Genomic DNA, 26,140 nt, shown 5'->3' with positions numbered 1-26,140 from the left:
CTTCCTGAATGACTCCTTCACTTAGCTATTCCAAGGTGTGGCTGCCACCACCTTCCTACAAGGAAGCCTTGCAGAGCACAGTAAGAGCCAGTTTCCCAGGAACAATATCTGAAACTGTAGGCTCTAGACTTCCGGGAGCAAGATACTTCACTACACCGGGCCTATAATTTTAGTCAGGAGGCTGAGATTTGAGAATGGAGATGCAAAGCCAGACAGATATGCAAGGCTCATTAACAAGAAACAATCACAAAAAACAGAACTGGGAAGCATGGGACCAATGCCAGACTGCCAGCCATGAATAAAAGACCAGCAAGCGAGGCACGGTGGCTCACACCTGTAATCCTACTCAAGAGACTGAGATCTAAGGATCAAGGTTCAAAGCCAGCCTGGGCACAAAAGGACCTAAGACTCTTATCTCAGAAAAACTGGGAAATGGGGTTTGGCTCAAGGGTAGGGTGGTAGCCTTGAGCTGAAGAGCTCAGGGACAGCGCCCGGGCCAAGGACAAGCCCCAAGACAGACACACAGACACACAGACACACACACACAGAGAAGACCAGTAAGCCGGGAGGGTGCTGGTGACTCATGCCTATAATCCTAATTACTCAGAGGCTGAGATCTGAGGATTAGGGTTCAAAGCAAGCCCATGCACTAAAGTCCTAAGACTCTTATCCCCATTAACTATCAGAAAACCGGAAGTGGCTCAGTGGCTTAAGAGCTCAGGGACAATGCCCAGGTCCAGAGTTCAAGCCCCTGACAAAAAAAAAAAAAAAAACACCAGCAAGTGAAGTTGAAGCTCCAGTACCAGCGCACGCACACACAAATAAAACACCCCTATTTCAGTTCATATGTGGCCTCAATATATAAATACTCCTAATCAGATGCCTGCAGTGGGCCACTTCCTCCAGGTGGTACTGTGCCCCCTAGCTACTAAGAATTAGAGCAAAGAAGGCCCCTTCCTAGGAATGCATGGTGCCATCCTCCTATCTCTGTACCCATCTGGCATGCCCAGCTGTGAGGTGGGCAGTTGGGACCTCCTGATGTGGTTCTTCAAAGCAGCAGCTTGGTCTCGGGACTAAGCACACCTATAGCTGCTGCCTTGGTATTGTGAGATGGACTTAAGAGATGGCTAAACTGGATAACACCTTTTACCTGCTAAGGAAAGGTGGGTATGAGTACCCACAAGCCGCAGGAAGCCTGCCTGCTCTCCCCAACCCAGCCCTCAACTGCTCCTTGCAGGAAGGGTGAAGGATTGCTTTTCTCCCCCTAGTGAAGTCATACCACTGCTCTGCAGTAACACAAGGGTGATTTGGATCCACTCAGCAGTTCCTGGGAAGTTAAGACACCCCAAGCTTCTAGCTCATCCCACAGAGAAGCAAATCAGTGGTGTAGGATGGACTGATGCCCCCAGTCCTTCTGTCTTATTTTTGCTCATGGGGGTTAGACTCTGAGCTTGGGTATTGTTCCTGAGCTCTTCAGCTTAAAGCTAACACCCACCCCTTTGAACCTCAGTGCCATTTCCAATTTTCTAGTAGTTAATTGGAGATAAAAAGTCTCCTCGTCCCAGTTGGCTTTGAACTGCGATCCTGAGCTCAGCCTCCTAAGTAGCTGTGATTATAGGCATGAGCCACCATGCCAGGATCCTTCTGCTTGGATCCTTCTACCATGTAAATATGCAAAGCCCTGCAAAAGCAACCGTTGTTCCAAATCACCCACTTTTCTATTTCATGTGTCCCTTTCTATTTCTTCCTTCATGCTCGTCTCCAGAGCCAATGCTGTATTTACAGAAAGGGGGCACCTGAACATGTGTCATCACAGGAATCTACAAGTGACAGGTATCATTTTATACACAATAGTGTATTGGCAAGACCCAGACAGCAGTACTTTAGTCATCTTAAACCAATGCTGGCTAACCATCCCTAAAAACTTCCACATAATCCTAGCTACTCAGGAGGCTAAGATCTGAGGATCAAGGTTCAAAGCCAGCCCGGGCACAAAAGGACCTGAGATACTTATTTCCAATTAACCTAGAAAACCAGAAATGGAGGCCAGGAGTTTGGCCTAGTGGTAGAGTGCTTGCCTAGCATGCACCAAGACCCTGGTTCCATTCCTTGGCACCACATCCATAGAAAAAAGCCGAAGTGGTGCTGAGACTCAAGTGATAGAGCTCTAGTCCTGAGAAAGTCCAAGGACAGGACTCAGGCCCTGAGTGCAAGCCCAGGACTGGGGAAAAGAAAAAAAAAAAAGGAAGAAAGAAAAAAAAGAAAATGGGAAATGGGGCTTGGCTCAAGGGTAGGGTGGTAGCCTTGAGGTGAAGAGCTCAGGGACAGTGCCCAGGCTGAGTTCAATCCCCATTACCCACACAAAACAACAAAACTTCCACAATACATTTCTTTGGGGGTGATCATGATCAAGACAATCCCACTGAGCTGTGCCCCAGCTTCTGCACAGTAATTATATTCCCATTTTGTAGGTAAAGAAACTGAGGTTTAAGCTGGGTGTGGTGGCTCACACCTGTAATCCTAGCTACTCAGGAGACTGAGATCTGAGGATCAAGGTTCAAAGCCAGGCTGGGTACTAAAGTTCGTGAGACATTTATCTCCAATTAACCACCAGAAAACCAGAAATGGCACGGTGGCTCAAGAGGTAGAGCAGTAGCCTTGAGCTAAAGAGCTCAGGGACAGCACCCAGGCCCAGAGTTCATAACATATGGCCAACCAAAACAAAACAAAACAAAACCCCAGAAACTAAGGTTCAGCCAGGCGCCAGTGGCTCACACTTGTAAACCTAGCAACTCAGGAGGCTGAGAAATGAGAATTGTGGATCAAAAAGCCAGCCTAGGCAGGAAAGTCCATGTCCATGAGACTATCTCTCTCTCTTTTTTTTTTGTCATGGGGCTTGAACTCTGGGCCTGGGCACTGTTCCTGAACTCTTCAGTTCGAGGCTACCACCCTACCCCTTGAACCACAGTGCCAGTTCTGGTTTTCTGGTGGAGATAAGAGTCTCATGGACTTTAGTGCCTGGGCTGGCTTTGAACCTCAATCCTCATACTTCAGCCTCCTGAGTAGCTAGGATTATAGGTGCAAGCCACTGCACCTTTCTGTCTATGAGACTCTTATCTCCAATTAACCACCAGAAAACCAGAAGAGGTACTATGCCTCAAGTAGTAAAACGCTAGCCTTGAGCTAAAGAGCTCAAGAGTTCATGCCCCATGACCAACGAGAAAGAAAGAAAGAAAAGAAAGAAAGAAAGAAAGAAAGAAAGAAAGAAAGAAAGAAAAAAGAAAGAAAGAAAGAAAAAAAAAAGAAAGAAAGGAAGGAAGGAAGGGGCCCGGGAGTTTGGCCTAGCGGTTAAAGTGCTTGCCTAGCATGCACAAAGACCCGGGTTCGATTCCTCGGTATCCCACATACACAACCAAGCCGGAAGTGGCAGAGACGAGACACAACCAAACCGGAAAAGTGGCAGAGACAAGACTGCGACGGCGACAGAGAGCGAAAGAAGCGAGCTGAGCTGAAGTGAACAGAGCCCAACCGAGTGGTGGCCGGAGCGAGCGGGAGCGAGCCGAGCCAGAGCCAGCGAGGCCGGAGCGAGAAGGGGCCGGAGCGAGAAGGGGCCGGAGCGAGCAGGGCCAGGAGTGTGCGGGAGCGAGCCTGACTGGAGCGAGCGGGGCCGGAGCGAGCGGGGCCAGAAAGACAGAAAGAGAAGGGGGCCAAAAAAAAAAAAAAAAAAAAAAAAAAGAAAGGAAGGAAGAAAGAAAGGAAGGAAGGATGAAAGAAAGAAAGGAAGGAAAAGAAAGAAAAGAAACAAAGGTTCAACAACTAAATGTAAGGGGCATCAACAGGTGAAGCACTTTGGGTAGAGTTCAGCCGAAGGCTCTGCCCTTGGAACAACACCTGAGGGAGAATATGCCAAAGGTTTGGATATAAAAATTTATTATACATAAAGAATATTACCACTAATGGAGGCAGGTAAGGACACAATGGTGCTGGCTGGAAGACAGCTAGTTCTTTGGAAAGGGAAGGGGTTCAGGGGACTTGTAGCTTTGTACCACACTGATAGGACAAAAAGAAGGGTGCATGCCGACCCCACGGGGCTTCTGACATCCACTATGGGCCTGCCCTTCCTGTCCTACAGCACCCCTGAAGCAAGGGACTCCCCAAGGCTCTGAAGTCACGGCAACACCACTGTAAGCAGTATGTTTAATTGGATGATTTTCAGAAACTATACATGAACTTTCTAGCCATCACAATTAGGTGAAGTACAAAATAGTAGGTTACAGGCCGTGAAGGAAAAGGTAGTGCCAGCAGTGGCATTTCCCTGTCCCTCTGCTCTGAGGGGGGAGGGAGGGAGGGAAGGTGTTAAAACCAAGCCCTCATTCAATGTACAAAACAATTACTCTGATCGGTAACAAATTGTATTGAAAACAAAATGGACTAAGAAGCAAATGCTACTCTAACGTTGGAGGGGGAGGGGAGAACAAGTCCTTCAAAGCAGGAAGGAAGTGCCAGGGTGGAGTAGGGCACAGTGGTCACTCGCGCTGCTCCATTTTTACTTTTGGTGGTCTCAGGAAGGTCCGATTTTTCTTCTCCTTCTTCCCCTTTGTATTTGCTTGGAAATTTCTCCAGCTATCTACCCGACCATCTCGACTTTCCTAAGAAAGACAATAAGGAACAGAAGTTTGAGATGAGACTGGTTAACAAGAGGATCTATAAATCCATTCCAGCTCCATGTTCTGGAACATACCAAGACAGAGAAGAGCTTTTCTCCCACCTCCAAGTGCTCAAGGATGTTTAACATCACCTCTCAACACAGTTTGAAAGGGGACAACATGAGTAAAACCACAACATGGTCCCACCTGCAGGAGACCTCTTGGCAAGATCCTCCTTTTGTTCGCTTTGTGGTGCTGGGGATCCTGCTAGGCAAGGGCTCTACCACTGAGCTAACCCTAACATGTTATTTCTAATGCTCATGAAAGGCTGGTTTGAATGTATATACTGTAATTAGCATTTCACAAAGGATAGAATACTAAAGTTCAGAGAACTTAAATCATTTTCTCAGACAGCTAGCCAGCAGTATAGCTACTCTTTCCAATATATCTCCTGCCTCCCAAAAGTTGGATGGATGCCCCAAAGCCACCTGTGAGCTAGACACTGGAGGCTTATACTTGTAATTCCAGTCACCCAGGAGGCTGAAATCTGAAGGATTATGGTTAAAGCCAACCTGGACCAAAAGTTTACTAAATTATTATCTCCTAAAATAACCAGTAAAAGGCAGAATTAGAGGACCAGCCTAGCAAGTGTGCGGCAGAGTTCAAACTCCTGTACAGGAAAAAAAAAAAAAAGACTAAACATTGCTACAATCTAGAAGATAAATCAAACAACTAAAAAGACATAACCAGGTTATGTAAGAATCAACTCCAAAAGTCTCAAACTTGGGGCCAGGAGTGTGGCCTAGTGGTAGAGTGCTTGCCTAGCATGCATGAAGACCCAGGTTCAATTCCTTGGTACTACATACATAGAAAAAAGCCAGAAATGGTTCTGAGGCTCAAGTGGTAGAGCTCTAGCCTTGAGAAAATCCAAGGACAGTGCTCAGGCCCTGAGCTCAAGCTCAGGTCTGGCAAAAAAAAAAAAGGCTCAAACTTCTGGAATGCCCATCTAATAAGCAAGTACAAAGCTCTAAGCTTAACATTTCAGTACCATCAAAAAAGAAAAAGAAAAATCACAAAGCCTCAGTTTCTACTAGTGGCCCTCTAAGGAGGCTGCTATTCTAGTTCGCTTCTTAATTAAATATACAGTTGTTCCCCACAATTCCTGTACCATTTGGGTCCAGTATTTTCACAAAATTCTTGCCAGGGCTGGATACAGTGGCTCACGCCTATAATCCTAGCTACTCAGGAGGCTGGGGATCAAGGTTTAAAGCCAGCCTGGGCACAAAAGGACCTGAGACTCTTATCTCCAATTAACTCCCAGAAAATGGGAAGTGGGGCTTGGCTCAAAAGCTCAAGGATACCGCCCAGGCTAAGTTCAAACCGCATGACCCACCAAAAAAAAAAAAAAATCCTTGCCAGGGCAAGGGAGTCTACAGAAGACAGAAGCAGGTATGGATGCAACATCTAGTCCCCACCATTCTTCTGCAAGTCTGGCTATCCTCTCTGCCCAGCCAGCTCTGGGAATGCCTAGCACCAACACTCACTCTAGAAGAAGAATCGCTGGCCACCTTGCCAATTTACCTCAAAGTTTTTCTGCCATTCCCTTTCTCGTTTGGCTTTTTCTTGAGCTTCAATTTCCTCTTCCCTTTGTCGTTTTCTAGGAGAAAAAGTCAGCTTTATTATCTATATCACACAGATTGTGTTAGTTAAAAGATATGGCCCACAGAAGCAAACATGTAAAGTCAATTAAGGATATAGCAGAACAGACATAACCCCAGCACTGGAAGACTGAGACAGAAAAATTGCTGGCTCAAGCACCAGCCCAGACATACAAGTTCACTAGATTCTATCTCAACGGAAGAAGCTAGCTATAGTGCCTGTCATTCCAGCTATTATGGAAAAAAATTGAAATAGATCATTATCCAGGCACATACCTGAATAGGAAGTGATACACTATCTCAAAAAATAACCAGTGAAGAAAAGGGCTGATCTGTGGCTCAACTACAGAACACCTACTAGAAAGCATATGGTACAGGGCACCAGTAGCTCATACCTATAATCCTAGCTATTCAGGAGGGTGAGATCTGAGGATCAAGGTTCAAAGCTAGGCTGGACATGAAAGTCCTTGAGACTTTTATTTCCAATTAACCACCAGAAAACAGAAGTGGCACTGTGGTAGAATGCTAGCCTTGAGTTGAAGAGGTGAGGGATAGTGCCCAGGTCCAGAGTTCAAGACCTACAACTGACCAAAAAAAAAAAAAAAAAAAAAAAAAAGGGCAAGAGCTGAGAGTGTGGCTTAATGGTAGAGTGTTTTCTTAGCATATATGAAACCTGGATTCAATTCCTCAGTACCATACAAACAGAAAAAGGCAGAAGTGGTGCTGTGGCTCAAGTGATAGAGCATAGAGGCTCAGGCTCAGAGCACCCAGGCCCTGAGTTCAAGCCCCAGGACTGGCAAAAATAAACACCCACAGCATAAAGGAGCTGGAAGTATGGTTCAAGTGGTAGAGTGCCTGCTTTGCAAGCCTGAGTTTAATTCCTAGTACTGCCAAGAAACTAAAAAAGGCAAGAGTTTTAGCCGGGCACCAGTGGCTCATGCTTGTAATCCTAGTTACTAAGGAGGCTGAGATCTGAGGACTGGGGTTCAAAGCCAGCCCACACATGAAAGTCTTTGACACCCTTATCTCCAAGGAACCAGCAGAAAACTGGAAGTGGTGCAGTGGCTCAAAGTGGTAAAGCACCAGCCTTGAGCTGAAGAGCTCAGGGACAACACCCACACAAAAAAAGGCAGTTTTAAGAGGACCTCTAAATAAAACTCAACCTTGGGGGGAAGGAAATGGGGACCATGTCATGAGAAAGAGTATCAATGTTTGTGAAGTAATGCACCTTCTATCTGGTGAATATAATGTAACCCTTCTATTAATTACAATTAACAAAAAGAAAAAAAAGAAAACTCAACCTTAAAATAAGGATTTTTCATATAACCTCAACTAGGAAAATATATGTATTGCTAAACACCATTCAGTGTACAAAATATAGCTGGGCACAAGTGGCTCATGCCTAAAACTGTAGCTATTCAGAAGACTGAGATCAAGATTCAAGGCCAAGGGCCGGGAGTTTGGCCTAGTGGTTAAAGTGCTTGTCTAGCATGCATGAAGACCCGGGTTCGATTCCTCGATACCACATACATAGAAAAAAGCCAGAAGTGGTGCTGAGGCTCAAGTGGTAGAGCTCTAGCCTTGAGAAAGTCCAAGGACAGTGTTCAGGCCCTGAGCTCAAGCCCAGGACTGGCAAAAAAAAAAAAAAAGATTCAAGGCCAAATGCAAGCAGATATGACTCATCTCCAAAACAATCAGCAAAAACAGAGTTAGAGGTAAGGCTCAAGTGGTAGAGCACCAACTAAGCAAGCAAATGTAAGGCCCTGAGTAAAAAACCTAAGTGCTGCAAAACAACAACAGAAATAATACAAAATACAGAAATCAAGTAAACTAAATTCAGTATTTCTTTATCTTCTCTTTTTACTCTGTAATGGAATTAGGGACTAAACTTGGGCCCTTAGGCAAGTACTCTAGGACTTTAGCAACTCCCCAACTCCCTAAATTTATTTTCTCTGACCAAGGAAATTATCAAGAGAACTACAATATTTTTTTTTTTGCCAGTCCTGGGCTTGAGCTCAGGGCCTGAGCACTGTCCTTGGACTTTCTCAAGGTTAGAGCTCTACCACTTGAGCCTCAGCACCAGTTCCGGCTTTTATCTATGTATGTGGTACCGAGGAATCGAACCCGGGTCTTCATTCATGCTAGACAAGCACTTTAACCACTAGGCCAAACTCCCGGCCCGAGAACTACAATATTTTGTAAGTGATCTCACTATGCAATACTACTCAAGTAGAAGCCTCTAGGTTTTAGAAATTCAGAATACACAGCCCTCATGAGTATAAATGAACTCGCTCAGGCTAGATATATTCAGTATTTCCCAGAACTCAAATAGAAACTTCTCACCCAGGTGATTCAAAAGCTCAACTCTTTCAGATAACTTAAGTGTCTTCCATGGACATACCAGCCAATTTCTTCATTATGAAAATCCCCAGAGATCCATAGCAGGTAATTAGATAGATAGGGTCTAAACAAATATACAGATGTGTACCTTTCATGCATCTCTTTGGCTTCTCTCTCTTTCCTTTTAATTTCCAGCTCAGCAAAGAGTTTCATGGTCTGTTTGTATACTGCTTGTTTGAACTACAAGAAAATTAAGGACAAAAGAAAAGTAAATATTTGCCTGCAACTGTGAATCAAGTACTTGAACTTGAAAGCTCAAGACAAAAGCATAAGAAAGTATTCTTCAATGAGAACCACTTAATGACTGCTCTCTCATTAGCTCTAGCTACTTCTCCTACATAAACAGGACACAGGATCCTGGATCTGGTGAAAAGCTAAAGTAAAAAGAAAAATTCAACTGGCACTGGTAGCTCACACTCTTATCCTAGGTTACTGAGAACTGCAGTTCAAAGCCAGCCCAGGCAGAAAAGTCCATAACTTTTTTTTGGCCAATCCCTAAATCTCTTTGTGTTCAATGCTAGTGTTCTAGTGTCACTTGAGCCACATACCACTTTCAGCTTTTTTGAGTAGTTTACCACAGATAAGAGTCTCACAGACTTTCCTGCCCAACTTGCTTTGAACCCTGATCCTCAGATCTCAGCCTCCTTAGTAATTAGGATTACAAGCATGAGCCATTGGTGCCCAGCTAAAACTCTGCCTTTTTTATTTTCTTGGCAGTACTAGGAATTAAACTTAGGCTTGCTCAAGCCCCAGGACTGACAAAAAAATAATAAATAAATAAATAAATAAAGATCAGGCCGGGAGTGTGGCCTAGTAGTAGTAGCATGCTCTCCTAGCATGCATGAAGCCCTGGGTTCGATTCCCTGGAATCACATACACAGAAAAAGCTGGAAGTGGCACTGTGGCTCAAGTGGCAGAGTGCTAACGCTGAACAAAAAGTGTCGAAGGACAATGGCCTTGAGTTCAAGCTCCAGGACTGTTAAAATAAATAAAATAAAAATTTTTATAAAAGATCAAGCACTTATTATACTAGAAAGATGCTATCATAGAGGAATTATAGCCCAAGTTACCACTGTCCATTAACTAGCTTTGGAACAACTTTCCTTTTCACAATTAATCTAATTCCTGACACACATCTGAGGATAATTTCAAGGCCAGTCCATGCAGAAGAAGAGTTCACTGGACTCTAACATAATCAGCAAAATGCAAAGCTAGAGATTTTGCTGAAGTAGTAGCCTAGAAAGCAAACAGAATTTATGGGCCAGGAATGTGGCCTAGTGGTAGAGTGCGTACCTAGCATTCATGAAGCACTGGGTTTGAATCCTTGGTACCACATATACAGAAAAAGCCAAAAGTGGTGCTGTGGCTCAATGGTAGAGCACTAGCCTTGAAAGGGGAATGCTCAAGGCCTCAAGTTGAAGCCCCACAACTGGCAATAAGAGAAAGCAAGCAAGCAAATAAGCAAGCAAGCAGAAGTCAAACCCCCGTTATCACACAAAAAAAGAAAATTATGAATATGTTTTTCTAGCATGTACTCCTCTTTCTTTTTTTCTTTTTTTTTGTGGGTCAGAGGGCTTGAACTCGGCCTGGGCAATGTCCCTGAGCTCTTCAGCTCAAAGCTACCACCCTATCCTTGAGCCAAGCCCCACTCCCCATTTTCTAGAGGTTAACTGGAGATAAGAATGTCAGGTCTTTTTGTGCGGGCTGGCTTTGAACCTTGATCCTCAGATCTCAGCCTCCAGAGTAGCTAGGATTACAGGTGTGAGCCACTGTGCCCAGTGTACTCCTCATTCTTTAGGATGCTCTTTGACCTACCAAAGAGATCAGATTACACAAGGAAAACTGGCCTCCCCTACTGAACTCACCAGCTCAGGATCATCCTCCTCCACATTTGTAGGTTTTCCTTCCTTCTTTAATTGTTTTTTCCGTTCTTTCACCTAAAAGGAATTTTTCCATCAAAAGATGAGCACCCACACTTTGCACACATACGATATGCACACTTTCTGTAGGTACAAGCATAACGAAAGTTTGTATTGATGCGCTCCAACCCCCAAAAGAAAATAAACAACCCAGCAATGCAACCAAGGGAAAGGAGGAAGCATGGGTGCGGGTCCTTGTCTAACCTCATCTACAGCCCACTCTCCCGGGAAGAATGAGAAGGAAGCAGTGGGGGCTATCCCCAAGCCAGATCCAAACAGCCTGAGATGCAGTTAACAGATTACTCATTTATCTTTCTCGACTGTGGTTACATCCCTATAGCAAAGAAAATATATTTATCAAGTTTTAGAAGAAGCTACAAACTTTGTGACATTAAGTATAATTAGTGTTTTTCGGACATTTCTACAACTTCATCATTTTCACTGTGAAACTTCCTGAAACCAAAAATTTTAACATCATATTAACTGATATTTTTAACACTGAGCACTACTGAGATTAAAAAATAGATAAATATAACCATTCACAAAAGATTAATACTACATTGAAGAACATATTACACCATGAAAAAGCCAAGTACTTTCCAAGTTTAGAAAGTCTCTGCTGCCACCCTGTGGTCAAGATGTCTAAGGATGACTTCCTTATAAACAAACACCACAATTTAAGAAAAGTCATGAACTTTCCTGATTTCTACCAAACAAGGACTGCACCAAATGCCATTTTCATACACCTACCAAGAAACAATATGCCCTCTCTTTTCTTTTATGCTCATTTTCCTTATCTAATCTGATCTGTCACTATTATTTGTGGTTATAAACTTCTATTTCAGATCCCATAGCTCTTTAAAAGAAAGAGGTATCTATATTCACTCACCACTGAAACAGTTCAGATAGATGGCTTTGAGATTAGTGGCTCAACAAATGAAAAAAACTAAAACAGAAGCTTCCTAGACAAGTATGCTATCACACATCTGTTATCATTACACTCAGGAAGCTAAGTCAAAAGGATCACAAATTCAAAGCTAGCCTGCGCTACATAGCAAAAACTTAGTATTTAAAAGCAAAACAGAAAAAAAAAACTTTTCTCCCACAAACAAGTCATTTCCCACCCTTTAGAAGAGCAATGAAACAAAGTACCATCTATAACTAAACTTCTTTCAATTGGGTCCTTCCCAACTCTGTTATTAATATAACCAGAGGCCTATCTTTTTGTTGTGGTGGTGGCTTACACATATCCTCTCTCCAACCTTTCTTAAGCCTTTATGCCAAACCCTTTGCCTAAACAGAAATGAAGCGTCACCACCACAGGGCTCCATTTTTATTGCAAAATGTGTTCAGAGGAGTGCAAGGGCACTCAGTCACAGCACAGGAGTGGCAGGGTAAAGGGAGCAGTGTTCTAAGCCACTCCTCTACACAAACACTACTCACATTCACCACAGCAAAGTGGTAAAGGCCATAGTTACACTGGTATGTAGAATGTTACATTTACCCTTCTACAAGGTGCCCAAGGCCTGCTGGTACTTCCTGTAAACACAGCAGAGCTATAAATACTTACAGTGTGTTCCACGTATTCTTTTCCTGCCTGAATTACATCCAGGGCCCTCTTCTTTTGTTCCTGATCCAGTAGCAACTTGTAAGCTTTGTCCACGGCTAATGCAAAACATCGAAATTAACTGTTTCTGCAAACACCCTCTGAAAGTCTGAACTATACTCAGGCAGCGTAAGAGGCTTGCGCTGTCCAAAAGCATTCCCTACTTTGTTATATTATTTATGCTTGTTAAGCTAATTCTTTAAAGAAAAGCATACAACTATAGCAATGACCTTGAAGACCATGGAAAAAATTAAATATATACTCTGGGCTCAATCTACTACCTTTGGATTTGATTCAGTGATAATACATTTCTGATTTTGGTTGAAAGGAAAAAATAAAGACCTTATAGCACATAAAAATTGAACAAGGTAAAAATCTACTTTATTTTTCCTTTTTTGTGGTACTAGGCATCAAATCCATATATCATGCATGCCAGGCAAGTACTCTATCACAGACATACACCCCAGTCCCCAAGATTTACTTCTTAACACAGCAACACTGCTTAACCAATGGTTACACCGAAATCCAGACCTTCTTCATGACCACTTTTTACTTCATCTAGGGCAACAGGGAGCCCCAAGCATTCAAAATACATTCCTGAAAAGGAGGTCAATTTACAAATACCTTCAAAAGCCTTTTGGGCTCTATCAGCATCATCTTGATTTTTGTCAGGATGCACCAATATGGATAACTGCAGTAAAAAAAAAAAAAAAAAAAAAAACTTTATCAATTGTTATTGATGTATCTTGGACATAGATGACTGGCAAAAGTATTCATTCAGGGCCAGGAGCATGGCCTAATGGTAGAGTGTTCACCTAGCATGCACGAAGCCCTGGGTTCGACTCCTCAGGTACCACCTACACAGAAAAAAAAGCCAGAAGTGGTGCTGTGATTCAAAGTGGGGCAGAGCTCTAGCCTTGAGAAAGCCCAAAGGCAGTGCCTTGAGTTCAAGTCCCAGGACTGACCAAAAAAAAAAAAAAAAAAGTATTTCTACTTCTTCTTTGGTAGTATTGGAGTTTGCTTTTTTTTTTTTTTTTTTTTGCCAGTCCTGGGCCTTGAACTCAGGGCCTTGGTACTGCCCTTGGGCTTTTTCAAGGCTAGAGCTCTACCACTTGAGCCACAGCACCATTTCTGGCTTTTTTTTTTTTTTTTGCCAGTCCTGGGCTTGAGCTCAGGGCCTGAGCACTGTCCTTGAACTTTCTCAAGGCTAGAGCTCTGCCACTTGAGCCTCAGCACCACTTCTGGCTTTTTTCTATGTATGTGGTACCGAGGAATCGAACTCGGGTCTTCATGCATGCTAGGCAAGCACTTTAACCACTCGGCCAAACTCCCGGCCCTGGCTTTTTTTTTCTATGTATGTGGTACTGAGGAATCGAACCCAGGTCTTCGTGCATGCTAGGCAAGCACTCTACCACTAGGCCCCTGGAGTTTGAATTTAGTACCAATGAAAATACAAAATACAGCTGGGCGCCATGGCTCACATCTGTAATACTAGCTACTCAGGAGGCTGAGATCTGAGGATCAAGGTTCAAAGCCAGCCCAGGCACAAAAGGACCTGAGACTCTTTTTTTTTTTTTCTTTTTCTTTTTTTTTTTCCAGTCCTGGGCTTGAGCTCAGGGCCTGAGCACTGTCCTTGGACTTTCTCAAGGCTAGAGCTCTACCACTTGAGCCTCAGCACCACTTCCAGCTTTTTTCTATGTATGTGGCACCAAGGAATCGAACCCGGGTCTTCGTGAATGCTAGGCAAGCACTTTAACCACTAGGCCAAACTCCTGGCCCCAGAACCTGAGACTCTTATCTCCAATTAATGGGAAGTGGGGCTTGGCTCAAGAGTACGGCTGTAGGGCCTGTAGTTTAGCCTAGTGGTAGAGTGCTTGCCTAGCATGCACAAGGACCCGGGTTCAATTCCTTGGTACCACATACACAGAAAAAAGCCAGAAGTGGTGCTGTGGCTCAAGTGGTAGAGCTCTAGCCTTGAGAAAGTCCAAGGACAGTGCTCAGGCCCTGAGTTCATGGCCCAGGACTGGCAAAAAAAAAAAAAAAAAAAAAAATACGGCTGTAGCCTTGAGCTGAAAAGCTCAGAGACAACACCCAGGCCCAGGAGCAGGGCAGTAGCCTTGAGCTGAAGAGCTCAGGGATAGCGTCCAGGCTGAGTACAAGCCACATCTCACACACATTCACACACACACACAAAATATAAAATACAAAATACACCACTATAATAGTAGCACTTCAGAGGAATGCCTGTACTTCAGAGGGAGGAGAATGAGAATTCAAAAAGCCGGAAGCCAGCTGAAGCAAGGAAGTCCATGAGACATTTTTTTTTTTGTCCTGGGACTTGAACTCTGGTCCTGGGTGTTGTCCCTGAGCTCTTCAACTCAAGGATACTACCCTACACCTTGAGCCACAGCGCCACTTGCCACTACCAGTTTTCTGGCAGTTAATTGGAGATAAGAGCCCCTCCCCATGATCCTCAGGTCTCAGCCTCCTGAGTAGCTAGATTTACAGGCATAGGCCACCTCACCTGGCTCCATGAGACTCATCTCCAGAAAACGAGACTAGCCCTGTGCTCAAAATGGTTGGGACAGCACAAGCATTAAGCTCAGGAACAGCTCCCAGGCCCAAAGTTCAAGCCCCACAACCAACAAAAATAATCATAAGGAGAGGAGAGAGGGAGAGGCAGAGGGACAGGAGGAGGGAGAAAGAAAAAGGTTAGTGGTTCATGCCTATAATCATGGCTATTCTGAAGGGTGAGATCTGGAGGATCTCAGCCTCATTCCTCAAGACTATCTCCAAATAACCAGTAAAAAGCCAGGTTGGAATTGTGGCTCGAGCACCAGATAGAAAAGCACCAGGCCTTGAGTTCAAATCTCAGTCCTAGACAAGAGTGAGGAAGGTAAGCTGGGTGCTGGTGGCTCACGCCTATAATCCTTGCTACTCAGGAGGTCAAGATCTGAGGATCAGAGTTTAAAGCCAGCCTGTGCATTAAAGTCCATGAAACTCTTATCTCCAATTAACCACCAGAAAACCAGAAGTGGTGATGTTACTAAAAGTAGTAGAGCGCTAGCCATGAGCTACAGAGTTGAGGGACAGTTACAAGACCCCTGACCAAAATTAAAAAAAAATGAGTGGGGACCAGGAACATAGTCTAGTAATATAGTGCTTGCCTAGCATGCATGAAGCCCTGCGTTTGATTCCCTAGAACGAGATACAAAGAAAAAGCAGGAAGTGGTGCTGTGACTCAAGTGGCAGAGCACTATCCTTGAGCAAAAGTGTCCAAGGACAGTATCCAGTCCCTGAGTTCAAGCCCCAGGACTGACAAAATAAATTAATTAATTAAAAGGCCAGGAGTTTGGCCTAGTTGTAGAGTGCTTGCCTAGCATGCACGAAGACCCAGGTTTGATTCCTCAGTACTACATACATAGAAAAAAGCCAGAAATGGTGCTGAGGCTCAAGTGGTAGAGCTCTAGCCTTGAGACAGTAAAAGGACAGTGCTCAGGCCCTGAGCTCAAGCCCAGGACTGGCCAAAAAAAAAAAAGAAAAGCCTGAAGTCGTGCTGTGGCTCACGTGGTAGAGCTCTAGCCATGAGAAAGGCCAAGAACAGCTCTCATGCCCCAAGTTCAAGGCCCAGCTCTGGAAAACAAAACAAAACAAAAACAAAACTTGCATATTTTCCCGGGTGCAGTGGCTCACACCTGTAATTCTAGCTACTCAGGAGGCTGAGATCTGAGGATCAAAGTTCAAAGCCAGCCCAGGCACAAAAGTACCCGAGACTCTTACCTACAATCAATCTCTAGAACAGGGGAAGTGGGGCTTGGCTCAAGGGTAGGACAGTAGCCTTGAGCTGAAGAGCTCTGGGACAGCGTTTAGGCTGAGTTCAAGCAGCATAACCCACACCAAAAAAAAAAAAAAGAAAGGCCAGATAAGTGGAGCGAGGTGACTCATGCCTGTAATCCCAGATACTCTGGAGGCTGAGATCTGAGGCTTGCAGTTCAAAGCCTGCCAGAGTTCTGCAAAGCCCAAGAGACTCTTATCTCCAATTAATCACCAGAAAACCCAAGTGGAAGTGGTGTTGTGACTCTAGGGGGTAGGACAGTGGGTTTGAGCTGAAGAGCTCAGGAAACACCCAAGCCAAAGGGTAGGGCATATCCTTGAGGTGGAAAGTTCAGGATAAGCCCCAGACCAAAAACAACAACAACAAAGCCAGACACCAGTGCCCCATACCTGTAATCCTACATAATCAATAGTCTGAGATCTGAGGATTGTGGTTGGAAGCCAGCCTCATGCAGTAAAATCTGAGACTCCTATCCAATTAACCACCAAAAAGGCAGAAGTGAAGCAGTTAACTCAAGTGATAGAGCATCAATCTTTTTTTTTAATTTTTTATTGTAATTAATAAAAGGGTTACATGATATTTGCCAGACAGAAGGTGCATTAATTCACATACATTGATACCCTTTCACATGTCTTGGTACCCATTACCCTCTCCCCCACCCCCCTAGAGCATCAATCTTAAGTATAAAAGCTCAGCTCCCAGGCCCTGAATTCAAAGATCATTACCAGAAAAAAAAAAAGAAAGAAAATGGGGAAGGTTAAAAAAAAGCCAGGCAGCTTTCTCTCTTCCGGGGACCGTGTCTAGAGGACATCAAAATGGTCCAGCGATTAACATACCGCCGTAGGCTTTCCTATAACACAGCCTCTAACAAAACCAGGCTGTCCCGAACCCCTGACAATAGAATTGTTTACCTTTACACCAAAAAAGTCAGGAAAGCACTAAAATCTGCCTGTGGTGTGTACCCAGGCTAACTCCGGGGGGTTCATGCTGTGAGACCTAAAGTCCTCATGCGATTATCAAAAACAAATAAATGGGCCCGGAGTTTGGCCTAGTGGTTAAAGTGCTTGCCTAGCATGCATGAAGACCCAGGTTCGATTCCTTAGTACCACATACATAGAAAAAAGCCGGAAGTGGTGCTGAGGCTCAAGTGGTAGAGCTCTAGCCTTGAGAAAGTCCAAGGACATTGCTCAGGCCCTGAGCTCAAGCCCAGGACTGGCAAAAAACAAACAAACAAACAAACAAATAAACATGTCAGCAGGGCCTACGGTGGTTCCATGTGTGACAAATGTGTCCGGGGCAGGATCAAGCACGCTTTCCTTATTGAGGAGCAGAAAGTGCTGAAGGCACAAGCACAGAGTCAGAAGGCTAAATATAAATAGGAAGCTGCTTGTGTGTGCTGAGGATGCAGGAGGTCTATAAATTGCTAGCAAAGAACCTTTTTGATTAATAAAAAGGCTTGTGTAATAAAATATCAGAAGGCTTGTTTTGAAAAAAAAAAAAAAAAAAAAAGCCAGGCACTGTTGGCTCTCACCTGTATTCCTAGCTACTCAGGAGGCTGAGATCTGGGTCACAGCCAGGTCGGACATAAAAGTTGGTGAGACTGAGACGCCTATCTCCAATTAGACAGCCAGAAAACAGTAAGTGGCGTTGTGGCTCAAGGGCACTAGCCTTGAGCTGAAGAATTCAAGAGACAAAGAGACAAGGCCCAGGCCCAGGAGTTCAAGCTCCACAAGCAAAAAAAAAAAAAAGATGCCAGGAACCAGTGACTCACATCTATTCAAAAAGCTAAGATTTGAGGATCTTGGTTCAAAGCTAGCACATGTTAAAAAAAAAAAAATTGTGAAACTCATATAACTGACCACCAAAGCCAGAAGCAAAACTGTGGCTCAAGTGGCAGAGAGCCAGCCATATATACTTAAGTTCAGATACAGGACCCAGGCCCTAAGTTCAAGCCCCAGGGATAGCACACCTCTCCCCACCAAAAAACAAATATATGTATATTTTATATATATATATATATATATATTTATTTATTTATTTATTTATTTGGTATGGGGGGGGAAGTCATGGGGCTTGATCTCAGCCTGGGCACTATCCCTGAGCTCTTCAGCTCAAGGCTACTGCCCTATCCTTGAGCCAAGCCCCAATTCCTGTTTTCTTGAGATTAACTGGAATTAAGAGTGTCAGGTCCACGGGGCCGGGAGTTTGGCCTAGTGGTAGAGTGCTTGCCTAGCATGCACAAAGACCCGGGTTCAATTCCTCGGTACCATATACATAGAAAAAAGCCAGAAATGGTGCTGAGGCTCAAGTGGTAGAGCTCTAGCCTTGAGAAAGTCCAAGGACAGTGCTCAGGCCCTGAGCTCAAGCCCAGGACTGGCAAAAAAAAAAAAAAAAAAAAAAGAGTCTCAGGTCCTTTTGTCCTGGACTGGCTTTGAACCTCAGTCCTCAGATCTCAGCCTCTTGAGTAGCTAGTATTACAAGCCTGTGCCACCCTGACCAGCAATGGGTGTATGGGTTTTTTTGGTGCATTAATCAAAAGGCTCCAGAGATTCTGTTTAAATATAAAAGCTATTCTCTTCACAGGAAAGCTATGATAATTAAGTCATTTGATATTTTATGTCAGTGGGAGGTTTTATTTACTTTAGCATTATGAGAAATATGAGCTTAGATTTTGGACCCAAAGTACCGAGTCCTAAGGAAATCAGATGCTTCACAAAAGGTTCAACTCTATTACAAGGAAATAGTACTTTACCTGGCGAAACCTCTTTTTTATTTCTTCATCAGTCACTTCAGGGTCAATCTGAAGAACCTAGAAAAAAATCAAGATACAAACTGTAAAGAGGGCTGGGAGCATGGCCTAGTGGTAGAGTGCTTGCCTAACATGTACAAAACCCTGGGTTCCATTCCTTGGAACCACATACTCAAAAAAGCCAGAAATGGGGCTGTGGCTGAAGTGGTAGAGTGCTAGCCTTGAACAAAAAGTATCCAAGGACAGTGCCCAGGCCCTGAGTTCAAGCCCTAGGACTGTCAAAAAAAAAAAAAATCTGTGAAGAGGAAGTGGTGCTGTAGCTCAAGGGTAGGGTAATAGCCTTGAGCTGAAGAGCTCAGGGACAGCAGCCAGGCCCAGAGTCCACGTTCTATGACCAACAACAACAACAACAAAAAAGGCATTTCTATGGCAGGGAGAATGACCAGAAATGGTGTGGCTCGAGTGGTAGAGCACTAGCACTGAAAAAGCCCAAGGACCGTGCTCAGGCCCTGAGTTCAAGCCCCAGGACTGGCAGGAAAAAAAAAAAAATTGCAAAGAGCCAGGCATGGTGGCTTACGCCTGTAATCCTAACTATTCAAAAGGCTAAGATCTGAGGATCCCTGTTCAAAGCCAGTCCAAAGCTAGCCTGGAAAGGAAAGCCACTGAGTCTCTTATCTCCAATTAACCACCAGAAAACCGGAAATAGAAGAAGTGGTGCAGTGGCACTAGCCTTGAGCTGCAGAGCTCAGGACAGTGCACAGGCTCTGAGTTCAAGTTCCATGACAAAAACAAACAAAACTGTAAAGATGGCTTCAGAATGTGGCATAAAAGTAGAGTGCTTGGGGCCGGGAGTTTGGCCTAGTGGTTAAAGTGCTTGCCTAGCATGCATGAAGACCCGGGTTCGATTCCTCGGTACCACATACATAGAAAAAAGCCAGAAGTGGTGCTGAGGCTCTAGCCTTGAGAAAGTCCAAGGACAGTGCTCAGGCCCTGAGCCCAAGCCCAGGACTGGCAAAAAAAAAAAAAAAAGTAGAATGCTTGCCTAGCATGCATGATGCCCCTGGGTTCAATTCCTCAGCTCTATATAAACAGAAAAAGTCAAAAGTGGTGCTGTTGCTCAAGTGATAGAATGTTAGCCTTGAGCAGAAGAAGCTCAGGGCAGCCAGGTGCTGTGGCTCACGCCTGCAATCCTAGCTACTCAGGAGGCTGAGATCTGGGGTTCCCAGGTTAGATTCCTTAGTACTACATACATACAAAAAGCCAGAAGTGGTGCTATGGCTCACATGGGAAGGCCCAAGGACAGTGGGGCCAGGAGTTTGGCCTAGTAGTAGAGTGCTTGTCTGGCATGCACGAAGACCCAGTTCAATTCCTCAGTACCACATACACAGAAAAAAGCTGGAAGTAGTACTGTAGCTCAAGGGTAGAGCTCTAGCCTTAAGAAAACCCAAGGACAGCACTCAGGTCCTGAGCTCAAGCCCGGGACTGGCAAAAGAAAATAATAAAATTAATTAAAAAAAAAAAAAAACTCTACAGACAACCCAGGTGCCATGACTCACGCCTATAGTCCTAGCTACTCAGGAGGCTGAGATCTGAGGATCAAGGTTCAAAACCAGCCCAGGCACAAAATGATAAGTGGGGCTTGGCTCAAGGGTAGGGTGGTAGCCTTGAGCTGAATGAAGAGCTCAGAGATACCACCCAGGCCCAGGAGAAAGGCGCTAACCTTGAGCTGAAGAGCTCAGGGACAACACCCAGGATGAGTTCCAGACCCATGACCCCCCCCCCCCCCCCACACACACACACTCACACAATCCACAGACATGTTTGTTTTTGTGATGCTGAAACTGAATCCAGGGCCAAGGGCATATCACTAACTTACATCTCTAGCCCTAGAGATATATGGTTTGGGTTTTATTGATTTTTGTGTGTCCTACGACTTGAACGCATGGCCTGGGTGCTGTCTCTGTTCAGGCTTGCTGAGCCACATGAGCCACATCTCCACTTCAAGCTTTTCTGAGAGTTTATTGGAGGAAAAAAAAAAAGTCTCACAGACTTAGCCAGGCATTGGTGGCTCATGCTTATAATCCTAGCCTCTTTAGTAGGCTGAGATCTGAGGATCACAGTTCAAAGCCAGCCTGAATAGGAAAATCTGTGAGACTCTTATCTCCAATTAATCGCAGAAAAAAAGCCAAAAGTGGCATTGTGTCTCAAGTGATAGAATGCTAGCCTTGAGCCTGAGAAGCTCAGGGACAACACCTGGGCCCAACACCTGGGGGTGGGGAAAAAAAGTCACATGTACTTTCCTACTTTAGTTGGCTTTGAAGCCCAATGCTCAGATCTCAGAACTAAAGGTTTGAAACCAGCCCAGGGAGGAAAGCAGAGAAAAAAAGATGAATATGTTTATAAGGAAGCTCCTTCTTTTTGATCAGGCACATAGCTTCTGGAGGAAGGAACGTGGAAGGAGGAAGGACACAGCTGCCTTAGCTAGCCAGATCAGCCCAATCACCCCTCTTGGTCAATAGGATAGCAGATGTCCTCTTTTTTTTTTTTCCTTTGTGTTGATACTGGGGCTTAAACTCAGAGCCTGAGAGCTATCCTTTAGTTTTTTCACTCAAGCTTGGTGTTCTACTACTTGAGCCACACCTCTACTCTCAGCTTTTTGCAGGTTAGAGATGAGTATATCCCAGACTTTCCTTTCGAGGCTATCTCTGAACTGTGATCCTCAGATCTCAACCTCCTGCACAGCTAAAATTACATTGACTCTTATGCTTTCTTAAAGACGAAGTACTTATTGTGCAAATTCCAAGTCCACCAATTTTCTCAATTCCAACTGATGCTAATTAGGTGTGTTCTAGCACAAATTTCCCTGCAGACATGAAAGGCTCTCCATCCAGGGTTGCAACAATAGTTAACTCACCTCAAATGGGTTCAAATTGAAATAAGATGAACCAGGCCGGGTCAATCTTTCAATCTGATTTTTAGACGTTAGAACGGAGTCTCTCTTCTCTATTTGTTTCACCTAAAATTAAGATTAAAAACATTAGTTCCAGGCCGGGAGTGTAGTCTCGTGGTAGAGTGCTCGCCTAAGCATGCATGAAGCCCTGGGTTCAATTCCTCAGAACCTTATACACAGAAAAAGCCAGAAGTGGCACTGTAGCAAGTGGCTGAGTGCTAGCTTTGAGCAAAAAGTGTCCCAGGCCCTGAGCACAAGCCCTGAAACTAGGGGGAAAAAAATTAGTTAAAGCCCAATAATAAACTAAATGTCTAATAATAATAATTGACATGTTCAGCAAATAATTGTCTCTCATGTGCAAGACATAAATATATGAGGAATAATTACAACAGTTACCACTTGACAATTTTAATAATATTAAAACCTTACATGTATTTATTCATTTCAGAAATCCTCTCTGGTAGATATTACTACTGTCCCCATAAGAAAACTAAGGTCTAAAGAAGTTAACTGAGGGCCAGGAGTGAGGCCTAGTGGTAGAGTGCTTTCCTAGAATGCTCAAAGCTCTGGATTCGAGTCATCAGTATCACATACAGAGAAGGCCGGAAGTGGTGCTGTGGCTCCAGTGGAAGAGTGCTAGCCTTGAGTAAGCCCAAGGACAGTCACCAGGTCCTGAGTTCAAGCTTCAGGACTTGCCAAAAAGAAAAAGATATTAACTGACTTTCGCAGCATAACTCACTGTTAGTAGATCACTTACCTAACATATTCAAAAGCTCTGAGGGCAACCCTCATTACAGCCAAAAAGTCAACTGGGGCTGGGAGTTTGGCCTAGTAATAGAGTGCTTGCCCAGCATGCACAAAGCCCTGGGCTCGATTTCTCAGTACCATATACACAGAGAAAAAGCCAGAAGTGATGCTGTGGCTCAAGTGGTAGAGCTCTAGCTTTGAGAAAACCCAAGGACAGTGCTCAGGCCCTGAGTTCAAGCCCCAGGACTGGCAAAAAAATTTAAAACAAAACAAAACAAAACAAAAAACCATAAAAAGCACTGTGTTAAGGAGAAAAACCACCTTCCTAACTCTAATACTAGAATTTGGGGAAAAGGGAGGGGGACCTTTGTCCTCAAAAGAATGGCAAGGAAAAGAAATACCAGGTATTCCCAGGAAAACATGGTTGGTACCACTGTTAACCACCAGAAAACCAGAAGTGGTCCTGTGGCCAAAATGAGTTAGAGCTCAGAGGCAGGGAGTTTGGCCTAGTGGTAGAGTACTTGCATAGAAAGCATGAAGACCAGGGTTTGATTCCTCAGTACCACATACAAAGAAAAAGTCAGAAATGGTGCTATGGCTTAAGTGGTAGAGATCTAGCCTTGAGAAAGCTCAAGGACTGTGCTCAGGCCCTGAGCTCAAGTCCCAGGACTGGCAAAAAAAAAAAAGAATTTGACTAATATAAAAGGCCATGCCAGCCTGGCACAGTGGCTCATGACTGTAATCCTAGCTACTCAAGAGGCTGAGATCTGAGGATCAAAGTTCAAAGCCAGCCCAGGCACAAAAGGACCTGAGGCTCTTATCTCCAATTAACCTTAAGAAAACAGGAAGTGGGGCTTGGCTCAAGGGTAGCCGTGGTAGCCTTGAGCTGAAGAGCTCAGAGACAGGGCCCAGGCAGAGTTCAAGTCCCATGACCCACAAAAATAAATAAAGTAAAATAAACAAATAAATAAAAAGCCATGCCTTCTAAACTCGTCCTTTTAAAATAGCACAGTCTTGGGGCCAGGAGTTTGGCCTAGTGGTTAAAGTGCTTGCCTAGCATGCATGAAGACCCGGGTTCGATTCCTCGGTACCACATACATAGAAAAAAGCCGGAAGTGGTGCTGAGGCTCAAGTGGTAGAGCTCTAGCCTTGAGAAAGTCCAAGGACAGTGCTCAGGCCCTGAGCTCAAACCCAGGACTGGCAAAAAAAAAATAAAATATAATAGCACAGTCTCTTCCAGAACACTATCTAACCTTCTTCCCAGACTTCCTTTCCCTACCAAGGATTACCACTTCTTGATGCTACCTGGGATACAGCTCAGGGACATAGCCCAGGCCCAGAGTTCAAGACCCCCCCAAAAAAAGAAAAAAAAAGCAAGATCCAGGGCCAGAGTTTGGTGTAGTGGTAGAGTGCTTGCCTAGCAGGCACTAAGATCCAGGTTTGATTCCTGGGTACCACATACATAGAAAAAGCCCAAGTGTTGCTGTAGCTTAAGTGTAGAGCTCTCGCTTTAAGAAAGCTGAAGGACTGTGTTCCAGTCCTGAGTTCTAGCCCAAGGACGGAAAAAAAAAAAAGCCTAAAATGCAAGCTCTCTGAAGTTGGGAGTTTTTCCTCTGTGCTTTACCATAGTATTCCCAGCACCATGAGAACACAGAAAACTTGGCAAGTGTTCAACAAACAGTGGTCCAGTAATGACTGAAGTCTTTTCTTAGGAACTTTCTCCATTTCAATTCAAAAAAGGTTTTGTGTGTGTGTGTTTCAATACAGAGATGAATCTGGGCACTGGTGGCTTCCACCTGTAATCCTAGGAGCCTGAGATCTGAGAATCAAGGATTGAAGCCTGCTGGGCAGAAAAATCCAGGAAACCCGTATCTCTCTTATCTCCAATTAACCAAAAAACCAGAAGTGAAGGTGTGGCTCAAGTAGTAGAGCGCCAGCCTTAAGCAAAGAGGCCAAGTGAAACATCAAGCCCCAGTAATAAGTTCCACTATAACTGCTGAGTCATTAGAAACCAATAAAGTTGAGTACCAGAACATCAACACTTTCAATTACTGCAAAAGAGACTACATTGGATGCAGTAATCCTCACCTTTAAATTTAATAATATGGAAGTACTATGAAGCAAGCAGATGAATATGTCATGATTCTATTAATTCTAAGTAGCTCACAGTCTGTTGAGCTCAGTTGGATGTAGCTCATATTCATTCTTCAAAACCACAATCACTGGGCCGGGAGTTTGGCCTAGTGGTACAGTGCTTGGCTAGCAAGCACAAAGACCCAAGGTTCAATTCCTCTGTACCACATACACAGAAAAAGCTGGAAATGGTACTGTGGCTCAAGTGGTAGAGCACTAGCCTTGAGCAAGGCTCAAGGACAGTGCGCAGGCACTGAGTTCAAGCCCCAGGACCAGCACCCCCCCAAAAAAAAAAATCAAAATCACAATCACTATAGCTGGGAATTTAGCCTAGTGGGAGAGTGCTTGGCTATCACACATGAAGCCCTGGATTCGATTCCTCAGTACCACATACACAGAAAAGGCCAGAAGTGGTGCTGTAGCTCAAGTGGTAGAGCTCTAGCTTTGAGGGAAAAAAAAAAAAAAGCTCAAGGACAGAGCCCAAGCCCTGAGTTCAAGCCCCAGGACTGGCTCAAAAAAATAAAAATAATAATAATAATCCAATCCAAGTCAGGTCAACTGCCCTGCAATGGAAGTGAAGGGCCTGCCTCCAGCTTTACTGTCACTCTATTCATTTCCGCAACACTTATTTAGTGAAGAGCTACAGAATACTAAGGCCCTGAGAGAAGCAACAGTATACAAAAGTTGAGACCAAGCTTGCTCCGGTCCTAAAGTGCCCTCAGGACGCCCAACTGCTTCACCTCCCTCTGCCTCAAGGTCCACCATCTGTAAAGCGCGGGTGCTCCGTACCTAGCGTCGGGGAGTCTCACGAACAGCCGAGAGCACACAGTTCTGGGCGGAGGAGAGCACTTCTGTTTAGATGGGAATGGGGTCGGCCTCAAGTCATCCCCACCAGGGGCCCAGCAGGCCCGCAGTCCGGCGACTCCCGGGCCTGAGACACCGCCCCCGCCACACTCGAGATCGCCCTCCACCCCTCCACACACACTCGTCTTTTGTTACTTGAGGACCCCCGGCAGCCCTCAGGGGGTGGTGCGCTCACCCTCAGCCCCCGCGGCTTCAAAGGCCCAGGCCGGAGGAACCCGGCCAACGGTCCAGGCCTGGAGGCCTACTGCCTCCGCCCAGTGGGAAAGCAGGCCCGAGAGGCGTCGTCCCGGAACCACTAATATTCGCGGTGTGTTTACCTCACTGTAGAAGGTCATAAATGCTTCCTCCGTGCTGCCGCCGCCCAAAGCCCCGCTCTCCCCCGAAGCCGCCATTTTCCCCGGCTAGCCACCACGTGACCGCTCCGCGCACGCGCAACCTCACGTGACGCCAACAAGCCCGCCTCTCCGGCCCTGCCTCCGTAGTGCAGCCGCCCTTAAAGGGCCCGTAGCCTCCGGTACCGTTCCGTTCGGTTCCGTTTTTGGTTTTGTTTGGTGGTTGTTGCTGTTTAATTAATTAATTTATTTATTTTTTTGCCAGTTCTGGGCTTGAGCTCAGGGCCTGAGCACTGTCCTT

At 44.8% G+C, this 26,140-nt stretch overlaps 1 protein-coding gene across 1 annotated transcript; it reads right to left on the bottom strand.

Annotated features, from left to right (window-relative positions):
- Window positions 1-4,183: 4,183 nt before the first annotated feature.
- On the bottom strand, window positions 4,184-25,916 carry Dnajc8 (DnaJ heat shock protein family (Hsp40) member C8). Its single transcript, XM_090335459.1, has 9 exons — window positions 25,825-25,916; window positions 21,728-21,829; window positions 18,817-18,873; window positions 12,854-12,920; window positions 12,194-12,288; window positions 10,570-10,641; window positions 8,793-8,884; window positions 6,228-6,303; window positions 4,184-4,649 (listed from the first exon to the last, which is right to left on the bottom strand). The coding sequence occupies exons 1-9, from the start codon at window positions 25,897-25,899 to the stop codon at window positions 4,527-4,529; spliced, it is 759 nt and encodes a 252-aa protein (XP_090191585.1). The 5' UTR covers window positions 25,900-25,916; the 3' UTR covers window positions 4,184-4,526.
- Window positions 25,917-26,140: the final 224 nt, after the last annotated feature.

Source organism: Megascapheus bottae, chromosome 6 (genome assembly GCF_031878675.1).
Source record: "Megascapheus bottae isolate mThoBot1 chromosome 6, mThoBot2.hap1, whole genome shotgun sequence".
NCBI classification, from domain to species: Eukaryota; Metazoa; Chordata; class Mammalia; order Rodentia; family Geomyidae; genus Megascapheus; species Megascapheus bottae.
Note: the sequence above shows the minus strand (reverse complement) of the source record. Positions and strands in the feature narration are given on the sequence as shown.